The 15,504-nt window shown below is 40.7% G+C and overlaps 2 protein-coding genes across 6 annotated transcripts in view; one reads left to right on the forward strand and one right to left on the reverse strand.

Moving 5' to 3' along the window:
- Positions 1–6,158, forward strand: part of LOC101175227 (FERM domain-containing protein 5) — a 68,581-nt gene extending 62,423 nt beyond the window's left edge. For all 5 annotated transcript variants that reach the window (XM_023953579.2, XM_078944603.1, XM_078944604.1 and 2 more), the window contains one exon: positions 1,907–6,158. In XM_023953579.2, coding sequence (XP_023809347.1) covers positions 1,907–2,490 — 584 coding nt within the window. In that variant the 3' untranslated portion in view covers positions 2,491–6,158. The remainder of the gene's footprint in view (positions 1–1,906) is intronic.
- On the reverse strand, positions 6,051–11,745 carry wdr76 (WD repeat domain 76). The gene is made up of 15 exons (XM_011492840.4): positions 11,539–11,745; positions 11,245–11,361; positions 11,076–11,156; positions 10,868–10,960; positions 9,615–9,670; positions 9,342–9,456; positions 9,160–9,261; positions 9,035–9,072; positions 8,777–8,930; positions 8,333–8,491; positions 8,097–8,212; positions 7,912–8,010; positions 7,674–7,826; positions 7,535–7,588; positions 6,051–7,440 (listed from the first exon to the last, which is right to left on the reverse strand). The coding sequence occupies exons 1-15, from the start codon at positions 11,575–11,577 to the stop codon at positions 7,185–7,187; spliced, it is 1,632 nt and encodes a 543-aa protein (XP_011491142.1). The 5' UTR covers positions 11,578–11,745; the 3' UTR covers positions 6,051–7,184.
- Positions 11,746–15,504: the final 3,759 nt, after the last annotated feature.

Raw genomic sequence — 15,504 nt, forward strand, 5'->3', positions numbered from 1 at the left:
CAGTGAGGGTTGTGTAGTGCTTACAGATCCTTTTCTTGTGTGTTTGTTTAATTTTACTCAGTTTTATTTTCTATTTTCTTGGGGGAATGCAATTTTGTCAGACTATAACCTGCTTCCTGAAATACAGCAGCTTTAGAGATCAGTTAGAAATGAAAGAAGCACAATATTGTTCAGGGGCATTGATTTTTACCTCTGAGAATCAGATACAACATCATTACATTCATCACTCTGGTCTAGAACCTAAAGTGAAACTTAATCTCAGGACATTATCAGTGATGAGACGAGAAATAAAGTAAAGAGTTTTTTCCTCTAATTTTGTGCGGATCTTTTATACCAGTGGTGGATGGGAGAAATTGTATCTGGAGTGCGAGGGTTTGGGGGGGCATAAGAGGACGGCACAGGGACAGGATCTGTTTGGATTAAATAAATGATTGTAAAATTATATTTTAAAACCATTTTATTTTAATTTCTGTCAATGCAAACATGTCATTGTTGTGTTCCTACTAACAAATAGTAGGAACAAAACTTCTGCTGAATAAAAAAGCTGAACTTGTTCTTAGAGCCTGGATGTACAAGAACCTCTGCTTAACCAATTTTTACCAACAAATCAGGTTTCTGCACTGCAGCTAAAACCTTCATTAAAATTTGATAAGTTTTCAAATTTTTATGGATCTTGTTGGGTGAACTTTTGAGTGGCTGAAAAATCTGAATTTCAGTCAAATTTTTTACATATTTTATGTCTGATTATTGGTGTGACATAAGTATTTTCCTTAGGCATTCTTGGCCATCTATCAACTAAACATGTTATTTAAAAAGATGATCCTACAGGTTGCTGCAATAGAATTACGTCTACCATGTACAGTCCTGCATCATCTGTTTCATCATTATTGTCCCTGTCTCTGCTTCTAAATCTGAATCTTGATGTTTACTTTCTTTTTATCCTCTTCTCCAATCCGTGTTTCTTCACCTGCTCCTTCTTTGACCGTCACTTTTTAAAACTCTCCTGGTCTTTCCGGCTATGTTTTTTTTTAAATGATAAACCTTTTGGGATTTTTGAAAAGCTGGCTTAGTCGTTTTACTTTTGGCTAACTATTATTCGCAATTATGTCAGTGAATATTTGAGCAACCCACTGGGCGTCAAATTCAGATTTTAACAAATGACATGCTCCAACCTACGCAGAAAGCATGTACTGCATCTTAAGTCAATAAGCTGCCAAGACTGGGATCCTGAATAGATTTTAGCTGCTTAAGACACATTGTATTGTATACATATTGTATACACATATCCCTTGTGCTATCTTAGATGACCCCACCCTTAAATTGACGTGTTCTCCCTACCATGACAAAGGTGGATAAAGGTGGAAAGATTTCATGTAATCCATGGACACCAGTGAAGATCACAAATCATTGAAGAAAAAAGATTCAGCGCACTGTCTAGTGGGTCTAGATGACCCAACTCCCAATGTTAAAGTGCCTAGGATAGCACAAGGGTTAAACACATGTATTCACCTTTTATTTTCTTAAACGTTTGATTTTCAAAAAGGGAGAACACAATGAATCTAACTGTTAGTAAATGTCAGCTTGACTCCTATAAAAATAGATGCAGTTGGAACTATGTGGTGGAGCTTTAACAGGCATGTTGAACCTGTTTTTGGCACAACACAGGCCTGACACCAAACTCCCTGGATGGACACAACGTGACACATTTGATGTAGCTCTGGTGTCAAATATTAGAAGGCCCTAAAATATTGAATAAAAGCTTAGTGATTTTTAGTTGCTTGCTAATAAAGTTGGACAAACACAGAATTGGAAGGGGGTGGCAGGTGCACCCTCTTGCCGCCCCTGTAGATTACCTCCTTCTATATATGGTGTCAATTGCATTTCAAGTTCTCATTTGTATTTTCAGGTCTGGAGTCGCTTCGAGACAGTGCCCACTCCACGCCTGTGCGCTCCGTCTCCCATGGCGACTCAATAATGCCTTCTCGGCGCCACAGGGTGGATGGGAGCGAAGCAAGCACCTCTGCGGTGATCTCCGATGAGGCTTACAGCCCCTCAGACAGCGTTCTGCCGACGCCTGTGGCAGAGCATGGGACAGACATGCCTTTGGCTCGACACCTCAATGGAGCACCTTGTAGCATCGACGAGGAGAAGGAGTCAGAGGAGAGGGCTTCAAAGGAGAGGCAGGCTGCCGAGTTTGGCCCCAGCAAACGATCCCTGGGTATGGTCAAGAGCAGACAGTCACCGGATGTAGAGGAGCTTAACAAGTTTATTTTAAGCGTGTTGCGTCTGTTCCTGGTAACTATTGGACTACTGTTTACCCTGCTGCTGCTGCTCATCATGTTAACTGAGTCAGACTTGGACATTGCTTTCCTGAGAGACATTCGGAAGACGCCTGAGTTCCAGCAGTTCCACTTTGAGTACTTCTGCCCTCTGCGGCGCTGGTTCGCCTGTAAATTACGGTGGATGGGAAGCATAGTTGTCACCAAGTAAGATGGAGACTGACCACCACAGACAGGTTGGGGACTTGGGAGCAAAGGAGGCAGCTTCAGTTTTATCAGCAGGGCTTGGAATAAGCTGCCACCACTATGAAGAAAACAAATCATATTTTAGTTGAAGAATTCAAATCATATCAAGGTATTTATTTTTTACAGTAACATGGTTTTGATTTAAAAACAAAAAACAAAAACAAACCAAGTCTAACTACTTTTATTAGTTCAAGTTAGAGTTAACTTTATTTTTCTATTCAGTTCTTCGTCGTTCAGATGTTTTTGCAAGATAGGAGTTTAGCAAAAGAAAAGAGCGAGCAGAAAAGTATTGAATTAAATCAAACTGTGATGAATTTACTGTGGGTATTGTTGGAAACTGATGTGGAGCAGTCGCACAAAAAAGCAACAGACAGTAAGATACACATCTAATGCAAAATGAAAAACACTTCACACTTCTCCTGGGGCCTCATTTATAAAAGTCTCCACTCACAAAAAATTGCTTTAAGCAAATGGAAATATGCAGTGGTTACTATCCATTCATCCTTCTTTGTCCTGTGTCGGGACATAGGATGCAGTCTTTAGCTATCCTAGGCAGGCTTCACCCTGAGCAGGTCACCTCTCTATTATTTCAGGGCTGCACAGACAAACTCACTCCAAAAGGACAATTTAGAGTCACCAATAAAGCTGTGAAAAAAAAATGCTTCAGGTCTGTGAGGGGAAGTCGGAATGCCTAGAAAAAGAAGAACATGCAAACTTCTAAAAGAAAGAACCCAGACGGGAAGCCAGTTCTGCTAACTCTGAGGCAACAGAGCTAACCACTGCACCAGGGGTCTGCAGCCTGAGCCTCTGGAGCCACATACAGCTCTTTTATCCCTCCATGAAGGCTCTTTGACTTTAAAGTAAAATGCAAAAGCTTTGAAATAATAAGTTAGTTATTTGACATACAATGTATTTTATTTTGAAAGGAACTTTTACATGCTGCTGTCTAAAATCAATTAATTAAAATTACTACACACATGGAAAAAAAACACACAATTTTAATTCAACTATTGCAAATATTTAAAAGCTAAATTTTATACATAAAAGAATTATTGGGCACAAGTTGTATTTTTCCAAACAATTAAGTGGGGCCTCACATTAGAAAGTCTTTAGAAAAGCTAATTTGGGGACATTTTTAAATTATTGTATAGCTCTACGAGGCAACATACATATGACAACATATTTGTAAACATGTCATCGTAAAAAATGCCTAAAGACGTTTTCAATCATGAATGGGCTAAAATCCAATATATCCCATAAATAAAGTTATCACATTGCAATCAATGATGCGAGGACGCTCAGAGCTTTAAATCTGAAGGACTGATAATGTGCAACAGGCAGTTAGGAGCAACTGGGAATAAGAAAAGCATACAGACTTTAAGATGTTTCTTTATTGTGCCACAGAGCAGAGCAAAATAAACAGTAATAATTTTTTTAATATAATATATCTGCCATTAAACAGCATCTGTGGCTGAAACAGTATCATCGGCCTGACAGTGCACTGAATAAAGAAGTCAGCAGACAGTAGTAAAGGAATTTTAAAAACTGTAATGTTGAGTTCTCCATGCTGCTTTCTGATTGGCTGAGTTTCTCTTGAATGTTTTACTTCCTAAATTTACTTTTTCTGGCTAAATGAGGGCGGAGAATAGGAGGAGAACAAATCATCTGCATACACTCAAAAAAGTAAAGGGAGCTCAGCATAAAAGAACAGGTTAAATCTAAACATTTTCACATTTTTGTGTTGGGTGCTAGCCAACAGCGCAGAAATCCACGTACAGTTTTATAAATGAGGCCCCAGATCTAAAAACACATTTAAAAAATGTGTTGCAGCAGCTCAAAGGTTTGTAAGTTCTGTTTGTGGTCAGATCTGTGTTAAGTGTTCTCACGTTATTACTGTCGTCCAAATGCTGAAGTTAAAAAACTGACAATAAGTTAAGCCTCTAGGAACATAGGTAGCCATTACATAAGTAATGGAATAAAATTCTTAAATAGGAGCCAAAACCCGTAGTAATACAATCAGTGTGTGTGTGTGTGTAAGGACAAGTAACTTTTCTGTGCTTTTACAGTAGATGTAAAGGTGAAAGGACAATAAGTAAGTGTTTGACTAATTCTTTAAATCCTGCAGTCTCTTGGAGGGTTAAATCTAATGTCCTTTGTAAAAATTTAGCAGTATTTTCCCACATTTGATGCTGCTTTTCCAACTATTCTTAGCATTATTCTTTTTGTTTTCCAGGTCTAGATTTGTCTTTGACATCTACTTGGCCTAGTTGTGTTGGACTTTTATGTATTTGTCTCTTAAATCTGGAAAAAAACAAGGATTTGCCCAAATTACTGTCCTGATGCTGTGTAGATGTTTCCTTGCAGTGACTTTAGCATTTTTGTAGTATTTTCTTTTGTGTTTTTCTAAAGCCTAAGACAAATCATGTTTACATCCTGTTTAACCTCCGTCACCATATTTACCAAAGAAGCCTCTGTTGTCCCATTCAAGTCTATTTATGGCAAAAAGGGGGAAGCTCTTTTTCCAATGGTCTGCCATTCTTTAGGCTTGTTACGCTTAGTTTACCCGTTAGTTTATATTTTATTTGGAAAATATTTCCTGAAGGTTTCGCATCTGTTTTGTCTTTATATGAAAATGTCCCCGCGGGGTGTAGGTCCATTTAAATGCCCTCATGGCTGCTGAAAACAATACTTTACTTAGACATGTAGTTCATCCAAAGGCTTAGATCAGTGATTGGCAGGAGTTTATGGCCTTGGTGGCGTTTGACCGTAGTGTTCCCGGCGTTATCCTTTGAATGGAATGTTCTAGAAATGTGCAGTTTTTAAGGTTAAAAACAGCTAAAGTTTTGCTGGTGTACATTTACTAATACAAAGATAAACTCAACAGACATGAATATTTCTCCAATTTTTTTACAATTGTTGCATTAAGACTAAAAATGTTAACCAACATTTTTCTATCAGTTTTCAAAAAAGCCTTACTTAAGATTTCACCAATTAATTAGTTTTGGTCAAATATGAATCTTGAAATGTTTTTCCCTGAAGAAAAGAATGACAGAAGATTCTGTCGAGAATACATTTTAAGGCCTGTAAACACGTTTGTTTCCGTCAAAAGATGAGAAAATATCTGTAATTCAGTCAAGCGGTCTTTTAGATGCATGTGGAGAAGCCTAGCAGCTGTCACTCCCAATGTCACTTCTGAGTTTACACACCACAATTTTTTTTGGCTTTCTGGAAATGTTTTAGTTTATGGTGTGAATAAATGCGTTAAAGATTTAAATGCTATAAGGACTTTTAAAACAACTTTCCTGAATGTGAAACTGTATAGTTAAGCCTAAAAAATACAATATTACTGGTTATTGGATCTCAATTTTTGGAGTCATTTTTATTATGACCAGTTCTATCAACATGACAAAGACATTTCACAGCTCCACTCCCAAGCAGTACTTTCTTGCTTTGTTCATTTTACTGAATCACTAATGTTCCTCCCATAACCATCCTACCTGTATGAAGACCCGGCACATGACAATGTCTCTGTAAGCATGTTTATTGCATTTATTACCTCCAAACAAGGCTGCTTATTTGCAATTGTTGACTAAACACTGGTGTAAGCTATGAATAAACATTATTTATTCTTTATATCTTGCAGATAGTCTGCTTCCCAGTTAAATTACTCTCAAATAATTCAGAATTTACAAAAAAGAAAAGAAAAAGAAACTACTTAGCTCAGTCTGTTCTCTTGTTTTGTTAGACTGCCCTCTTTTGGTCACAGATGTAATGACACAAAGTACACAAAAAATATTTAATACAAAATCTATGCATTTGTTGATTCCAAAGTCAGTAAATTAAACAAAAAATAAAACATTTATTTTTACCGTTTACCATCATTAAAGACAATGTAATGAATAAACAAACAGAAATCTTGCAAGTGTTCATATCTTTTCATATGTCTGCATTTTCCAACTGTTAGTCCAAAATCTTTAACCTAAAGAAACACATCCTGACTCATAAAGCTGAGATGTGTAGAAGACATGTGGAAGGTTTGAGAAAAGAGGAAAAGAAGAGAAGATTTACGAAATGTCTTCAGCAATCGGATTTAAAAAAAAGAAAAGAAAAGGAAAACAAAGCAAAACAGTGACTTCAGTTAAAGGGAAAGCCACAGCAGGTGACTATGAACTACAGGGTCAAACTGCAGAAAATATTTCTATATTTCACATCTGTGCCAACAGATGAGTATAAGTCAAAACAGAGTCTGAACTCCTGGGAATGTGTATAAAGAAATGGGTGGAACTATGTTTTCCTGCTTTACTGTATGAACTGTTCACTGAGGATAGATCGCTCGCGTTGGAAATTCAGTTTAAAAAAAAACTCAAACCAGTTAGAGGTGGATTTACAAGAACAGAACCATGTTTTCAAAAATATAAATATATTTATGGATTCGATAGCAAAACTATATAAATAACTCCTGCATGTAAACCTAAATCTAGAATGGTTTCTGTAATCTGATTTAATGTAGACTTGTGTGTAATTTGGTAAACAAATGGACTCTTCACCCAACATTTTAAGTTGTGCCATAAAACATTCACATATTTTAAGACGCAAAATCCCTAGGAAAGAACAGAAAACACATCACAACTGTGAGATACATGTTTGCGTACGTTGTTTTTAACTGGCGAACACGTGCAGGCGACCTGATGCGTTCCCACCCAACACTGCGTTTCTTGTGGGGTGGAAGGCGGTGACGGACAGCACTGTGTTGAGGTTCTCACTGTCCATAAAGGAGTGAAGGAGCCGGCCACTCTCATGAAAGACCTGCACCCTCCGAGGTCTCATCATGCTCCCCACCACAAAGCAGTCCTCTTGCTTGGGGTCCCACACCGCCGAGAGTTTCGACAGCCAGCGGCCGGTTTGCATGTCATGTCTGTGAGAACGGCAGAGAAAGGAAGCAGCGCGGGACCATCGTCGTGTTAAATAAAGTAAGTCTACAAAATAAAAGAAGTGATGCATGAATGTACCTGATGGACGTGAGCAAAGGGGAGCTGCTGGTCATTGCAGAAGTGTCGTATATTCTGGTCATTTCAGAAGTAAAACTGTTAAACTCCAGGAAAACAACAAAACAATATCCATCCATCCATAACGGTCATTTTGCTTTACCTGATGTTGTTGTCCAAACAGGAAGTGAGAACTCTGTTGCCTGTACATGGAGAGAAATAAGCGCTGCTTACGCCTAAAGTGTGGCCTTGCAGCAGAGAAACGGCTTTGCTTTTGGTCTTCTTCAGACACCGGCTGTCATAAATATTGACTGCCCTGCAGACACAGCCAAATCATTAAAATTAACACCTTTAAAAAAGCTCCCTTCAGAATAAAAGCTTATCAAGTTGTTGGGTTCTACCTGCTCTCTGCAACAGCAAAGTAGTGCATCTGAAGAGGGTGAACACTAACACAGCGCAAAGTCTTTGTATCCAGTGTGTGGAGAGATTCATGGGAGTTCCTTCAGAAAAACAAATAGAAAAATAGTTGTAGGAACAAGTGACATCATTAAAAAGACACGTTGCTTTAACACGGTACAAGTTTTACCCTGGAGTACGCCGATCAACGATGGCGACTTCTCCATACCAGTCCCCAACCACAAGCGTAGAGCAGTCATGTGACATGAACGCAAATGTTTTCAGGCCATCTTCAATGTCATACACCTAAAAACAAATAAAAGAAAATAAAAACTTTTGGGATCTGCAGCAAAAACAAATCTCTCATCCAGAGACAAAATGCTCAGGACAAACAAGCAGGAAGAGTCATTTATTTCAGAGTCTCACCTCATCAAAGACAGCTTTCTCCACGTCCATGCAGCGCAGAGAGCCGTCATAGCTGAGGCTCAGCAGCTGTGTGGGGCGAGCTGTGGAGAACGCCATGCAGCCCACTGGACGGGTGTGTGGCTCAAAGAGCAGAACGCCGTCGTCTCCCCAGACTCCACCCTGACAAACAGTTGGAGTACCGACTGAGTTTTTAGTTCATTTTTCAAGCAGTAACTGAACTGTCATAATTCTCAATGTAACGTCAAATGGGAAAATGAAAATATAATACATATAAACGCATTTAAAAGCAACATGTTACATAAAATAAAAACATCTTCTGTTAAAGTGAACCTGTATACAGTGCTGGTCTTTCACTCACTGCTAACTTAATGCTGGGATGACACAAAAACCCTTCATTGTGATCTGTTGGTCACTTAAAATCCCACCGTCTGCTGCAAAACTCACCAAGTTCCAGAGTCCCACTTTGCCCCACTTGTCTCCCGCAGCCATCAGCAGGCTGCTGCTGCAGGGGTGAAAGGCTGCAGAGAATATGCGATCCTTCACTACTTTGACCACCTTTTCTTCAGTTATCTTCATGTCTTTCAGCTCAGAGGTGTACCTGCATCCAAAGGGTTTTATTCCTTTGTGTTTGTTTTCGTGCAAAAATGTGTAAAATGTTGTAATTATACACATAAAAACAAATATCATTAAAAAAGTTCTCACTCTTTCAATTCAAGCTTGAGCTTTCTTTGTTGCGGCTCCTGAAGAAATCAAGTGAATGATTTTTAAAGTAATTTTTACAACAAACAAAATAATCAAAACGCAGAGTAAAAGTAAATCAATAAAACCTCAGATAAGAGTTCAAGAAGTGGTGGCGGCAGCTTGTAATCCTCCGCCATGTTGATTGCTTCCATAGGCAAAGGACCAGATGGTTTCTTGGCCGGTGAAGACTTTGAAGAAGGAAAACAGCTCAGTTTAATGATCATCAGCCATCAAATGAACATCGACCATCAGGTTTGAAAGCTGTCACCTGATCATGGGGGAATGTTCCTGTGGGCTCAGGGGGAAGTGTCAACACCTCTGCTTCTTTCTTCTGGAGGCGCAGGGATTTGCGGGCGGGGAGTACGTCCTTCACACCCTGTGATCTGCAACCACATGTTGACAATACAAAAATATCACAAAGAAGAAATCATTAGAATCAATTCTCAAACATCACAGTCAAATACCTCACGGCTTTACCAACATCATCAGTGCTGGGCTCACCCTGCTCTTAAATAACGGTCAGAAAATACATCAGCTATACCTCAAACCCCTCTGAGATGGCTTCGGTCGAGTCAGCTGCTTCAACTCCTCAGTTGCCTTCAGACAGAGAAAACATTTCAAGAAAAACTAAAAACATTGTCACAAATTCATTCATTCATTTTCTTTTCCGTTTCTCCCTTTTGGGGTCACGGAGCCTATCCCAGCCACTTGTGGGCGAAGGCAGGGGACGCCCTGGACAGGTCGCCAGTCTGTCGCAGGGTAGAATGTCCACAATCACACACCCTCTCACACTCACACCTATGGACAATCTAGAGTTGCCAATTAACCTATGAAGCATGTTTTTGGACAGTGGGAGGAAGCCGGAGATCCCGGAGAGAACCCACACATGCACGGGGAGAACATGCAAATTGTTACAAATTACACACGGGAAAAGATTTAGATGTCTGGCCACAAGCTTCCTGCTCTGCTCCATTCTGATGCTTCCACTTGCAGACAAATAGATTCATGCACGTCTTTGTTTTCCTCCTCTCAGCTGGCATCTGGCTCAAACCTGTACAGCTGGATAGCTCCGATATTGCTCGCCATCTTTGTTGCACCGTAAATGTGAGGTTGGAGTTGTGAGGGGCTGTACGCTAGCAGGAGAAAGTAAACAAAGGTTTGATGGTAACTACAGGCAACAGGTCACACCCACAACTCAAACACGAATTGCTGATGAACTACTGCTGCTCTGTAGATACTATGTCCTATAGAGACTTTTTTTGGTGCCTAAAAACGGCATAATCATAATTAAAAGAGCGTTTAGAATGTTTTTAAAACGGATCAATAGATGATCTGAGCCAGTCACCTTGTAAGCCTGCCCCCACTTCCCATCATACCTTTGTTGACACTCTCCCATCCTCGTCCGAGCTGACATCTGGCTCAAAACTGTACGCCTGGATTGCTCTGATATTGCTCGCCCAGATGTCAGCTCGACGTGGAAAACAAAGACGTCCGTGGCTCTAGTCGTCTGCAAGTGGATGCATCAGAATGGAGCAGAGAAGGGAGCTTGTGCCCTGCCGTTGTAGGTTCTACATCACACAGACAAGCTTTTTCCCAACAGCAGCAATGTGAATAAAGAAATACTCAGAAATGCACATTTAAGCTTCGTTTTTCTTTATAAATACTCTCCGTCGTGAGAAAAATGCCACAAAAACACGTTAAAAACAGGATTTTGATCTGACAGGGTTTAACAGTTACATGGTTGGTTTGAAGTGTGTATAAGTGAGTCTTAGTGTGACAGCATGATGAACCCACCTGGAATAAGTTAATGGATGACAGAAAAGCCTGGTTCTGTCGGATGTTTTCAAGGCGCTCCAGTTCATAAGCAGACAGCTGTCCGTGTGATTTCTGTTAACACATGAAGACCTTACTAAAATCCTACAACATTTCTATTTTACGCTCTATAATAAGGAAGGAAAATGTTCACATCTTTGATTTTTGGACAGAGTTGTCGCACGTTTACCTGTTCCTCATCACTCTTTGTAACATCTTCCTCTACTTTTGGTTTCTTCGGCCTGAATTTATCTCCCTGGCTGTTTCTTTTCTATTAAATTAAAACAACAAGGACATGATGCAAATATATAACAGCAGGAAATGTGCTGGTTTGAATGCGTGTCTGCGGTCGCTCTTACAGTTTTCTTGAGGGGGGCTTCGGCCTTCAGGTTGGGGGAGTACCGAAGCCTCTTCGGAACCAGGACGCTTCGTGAAGATCGTCGGACTGTCGCCCCTAAACTCTCGGGAGTCACGTCCTGCCACACCACAGGTGTGTCCAGTTAGTCATTACTTTAAGCCCTCTTTCAAAACATGTCATAATTATTTAGATGCTTTTTTTGTTGTTGTAATGTAACATCTTGTTTGCTCACAGTCACACCGGCGTTTGTCATTTAACTTAAGTGAAGTGAAGAAAGTGAAACACACAAACATACCTTCACAGCCGCGTCACGTTTTGTTCGTTTTGTTGCCATTTATTCCCTCAGAACCAACAACTCGAGAATAAAATGAATCAAGGGAACGGACAAACTCGGTCGGAAAACTTGATTAAACGAGCTTTGGCGCCTCGAGGAAGAGATGTTTTGTAACAAGCTCCTCCTCACTGCGTTGCAAAAGAGAATTCTAGCAACTACATTGGTTTCTTCCAAATCTACGTCATCAATGAGAGGCCGCGCTCTAAAGCTTAACAACCAATGAACTTCTTAGAATTTAAATAGCCGCTCTCAGGTGCATAGATGTTGTTGAGACAATACTGCCACCTAGCGGTAAGGAGTGGGTAAGTGGTAATCAATAGTTAAAAAAACGACTTGTTGAACTATGAAGGGACGAAAAAAATGATTATTATTACTTTTACTATTATTATTATGATTACTATTATAACAATAATTATTATTATTATAAGTGATTTGGATCAAGTGTTTTATGTCAAACAACATCTCTTGGTCAATCGAAAAGATACCACATTTGTTTCTTTATTCTCTTTTTTCATAAAAACGTTAAAAATGCAATCCACTCAGATTGTAAGTTAAGTGGAAAACTGTTAAGTGGAAAGACTGATATTGGGGATTGCAATAATGTGCTTTATCTATGTAGATAACAGGTGAAAAATGTTTTGTGTTTCCCAATTATTAATAAAAATAAATATCAATATATAATGATTTTATAATATTATGAAGATTGTAGGGCTGCACGATATGAGGAAAACTCGCGATATGCGATATTGGTGATTAATATTGCGATAACGATATAATTCGCGGTATATAAACAAATAGCAAAACAACCAAAAACATAATTTCCGTGTTCACTGCAACAGTTTAAAAATTATACTCCAAATGACCCTCGTCGACGTAGGAGGCAAACATCAAACATAAAAGGGCTCATCTGATTGATTAACAATGTAAACGGGTCCTTCCGATTGGTTAAATGCATAAAGGGATTTATTTCATTTGTTCAATATTTCAAGCTGCCATGAGTTTGTTTTAGCAAATTTAAGGTAACCATTTATTGCGATTTTCGCCGTCTTTTGCGGTATGCATATTGCACAGCTAAATGCGCGATAACGATACATTTGCGGTATATTGTGCAGGCCTAGAAGATTGTAATTAAAACCGTAAAGATTCCCAGTAAGAAACCACTGAGTGGACAACATTTTCACGGATCAAACCTCAACATCACAAATATTCCATTTTGGGTGAGACTTACCATCCTGGACAAAAAATAAATTTAAAAAAATTGAAAAAGAAAATAAAAAAATATCCAGATCTGACTATTTTTTCAGTGCAAGGCAGTCTTAGTATTCAACTTTTTTATTGATAAAAAGAAGCGTCCCTATAATTTCAAATTTTAGCATGAGGCCATGGAGAAGGACTATCGGTTAGCCTCAGAGAAATTCTGGCAAACCATCCGGCGCCTCAGGAGGGGAAAGCAGTTCTCCACAGGCACCGCTTTCAGTGCAGGTGGGGGGCTGTTGACTTCGACTGGGGATATTGTCGGGCGGTGGAAGGAATACTTCGAGGATCTCCTCAACCCCACTGACACGCCTTCTTTTGAAGTCTGCCCTGAGTACCTCAAGTCTCTGGATGCTGTGGGAGTGTCTTGGCCAACACGTCTCTGCAGCATCGTGTGGCAGTCGGGAACTGTACCACTGGACTGGCAGACAGGGGTGGTGGTTCCGTTCTTTAAGAAGGGGGACCGGAGGGTGTGTTCCAACTACAGGGGAATTACACTCCTCAGCCTCCCTGGGAAAGTGTATGCCAGGGTACTGGAGAGGAGAGTCCGTCCTATAGTCGAACGTCAGATCCAGGAACAACAGTTAGGTTTCCGTCCTGGTCGTGGAACAGTGGACCAGCTCTACACCCTCTCTTGGTGCTGGAGGGATTGTGGGAGTTCGCTTTCCAGTCCATATGTGTTTTGTGGATTTGGAGAAGGCGTTCGACCGCGTCCCCTGTAGTATCCTGTGGAGGGTGCTCTGGAAGTATGGGGTCTGGGGAGCCTTACAGGGCTGTCTGGTCTCTGTATGCCCGGAGTAGGAGCTTGATTCGCATAGCCGGCAGTAAGTCAGACCTGTTCCCGGTCCACGTTGGACTCCGGCAGGGCTGCCATTTACTATCGGTTCTGTTCATAGGCCGGAGGGGGTCTGGTTTGGGGACCACAGGATTTCCTCTCTGCTTTTTGCAGATGATGTTGTCCTGTTGACTTCAGGGAGCCAGGACCTCCAGCATGCATTGGGGCGGTTTGCGCCCGAGTGTGAAGCGGCTGGGATGGGTCAGCACAGCTAAATCTGAGGCCATGGTTCTCGACCAGAGAAAGGTAGTTTGCCATCTCTCGGTGGGTGGATTATCCCTGCCCCAGGTGGAGGAGTTTAAATACCTTTGGGTCATGTTCACGAGTGAAGGAAGACCAGAACGTGAGATTGACAGGCGGATCGGAGCGGCGTCCGTAGTTATGCGGTTGCCGTAACGGTCCGTTGTGGTGAAGAGAAAGCTGAGCCAAAAAGCAAAGCTTTCACTTTACCGGTCGATCTTCGTTCCAATACTCACCTATGGTCATGAGCTATGGGTCATGACCGAAAGAACTAGGTCCCGAATACAAGAGACTGAAATGAGCTACCTCCGTAGGGTGGCTGGGCGCTCCCTTAGAGATAGAGTGAGAAGCTTAGTCACCCGCAGAGAGCTCGGAGTAGAACCGCTTCTCCTCCACATCGAAAGGAGCCAGCTGAGGTTGCTCGGGCATCTAGTCCGGATGCCTCCTGGACGCCTCCCTGGAGAGGTGTTCTAGGCATGTCCCACTGGGCGGAGGCCCCAGGGAAGACCCAGGACACGCTGGAGAGACTACGTCTCTCGGCTGGCCTGGGAACGCCTCAGGGTCCCCCCAGAGGAGCTGGAGGAAGTGGCTGGGGCGAGGGAAGTCTGGGCATCTCTGCTGAGACTGCTGCCCCCGCGACCCGGTCACGAATAAGTGGAGGAAGGTGGATGGATGGATGGATGGATGGATGGATGGATGGATGGATGGATGGATGGTTGAATGGATGGATGGATGGATGGATGGATGGATGGATGGATGGATGGATGGATGGATGGATGGATGGATGGAGCATGAATAGACAGAGCATAAAATCAAAATAAAAAAATAGGGAAAAAAAGACACATCCGGTAACTCACCTTCTTCTGAATTGGGGGTCCTCTAATAACTTGTTCTTCTAATTATAATTTTTCGAACAAAATTTGAAGTCTTTGCTTCAAAATAGGGGTGTAACGATTAATGACTTAATTAATAAATCAATTTATTTTCCTACTATCCAACCAGGTTGGTCTGTCAGAGGCAAGTTTTTAATCAAATTGACCTATACCACTATAAAACTGTTTCAAAATTAATTAAATTGAGATAATTGATTTTGGAAAATACCATTTAGATTGAGGCACGGTAGGTTTATTTCACTATAACATAAAAATGACCAAGTGTCATTAGCGGACAACACACGTGATGGCAGCAAAAACCATTGTCACAGTCCAATATGTGGAAACCCATTTTAATTTTGCAATGACATGTGACCATTACGTGTGGTAGAATGTTGTAATAATGTTTTGTTTGTATTATTTTATTATGGAAAATCAACAGTGGACTGAACTTTAGAAAAGTAAAATATAAATTTATTTGCCATTTATTCTTGTTTACTTGTTTTTTTGCAAATATTTAATTTACACTTGATTATCTTGCAAGAAATACAAGGAACCTGGAAAACTTCACCTGAACTTTAGTACCCAGGTATTTATCTGTGAGTCACACTGGCTGAATTATTGGCTAAAGATGTCCTGGATCGATTTTAGGTCAGTTAATAGGATCGTTTAACCCTTGTGCTATCCTAGGCACTTTAATATTGCGAGTTGGGTCATCTAGACCCA

The sequence above is a fragment of the Oryzias latipes genome, chromosome 3, assembly GCF_053564925.1.
Source record: "Oryzias latipes strain Hd-rR chromosome 3, Olatipes_Hd-rR_3.1".
Classification (NCBI taxonomy): Eukaryota; Metazoa; Chordata; class Actinopteri; order Beloniformes; family Adrianichthyidae; genus Oryzias; species Oryzias latipes.

Bases quoted from the DNA above. Each gene is read 5' to 3' on its own strand.
- wdr76 (XM_011492840.4), bottom strand. From the start codon at position 11,577: ATGGCAACAAAACGAACAAAACGTGACGCGGCTGTGAAG. The intron at 11,362-11,538 runs GTATGTTTGTGT...GTGGTGTGGCAG, and splicing joins AACGTGACGCGGCTGTGAAG to GACGTGACTCCCGAGAGTTT. The intron at 7,441-7,534 runs GTACATTCATGC...CCGTTCTCACAG, and splicing joins CCTTTGCTCACGTCCATCAG to ACATGACATGCAAACCGGCC.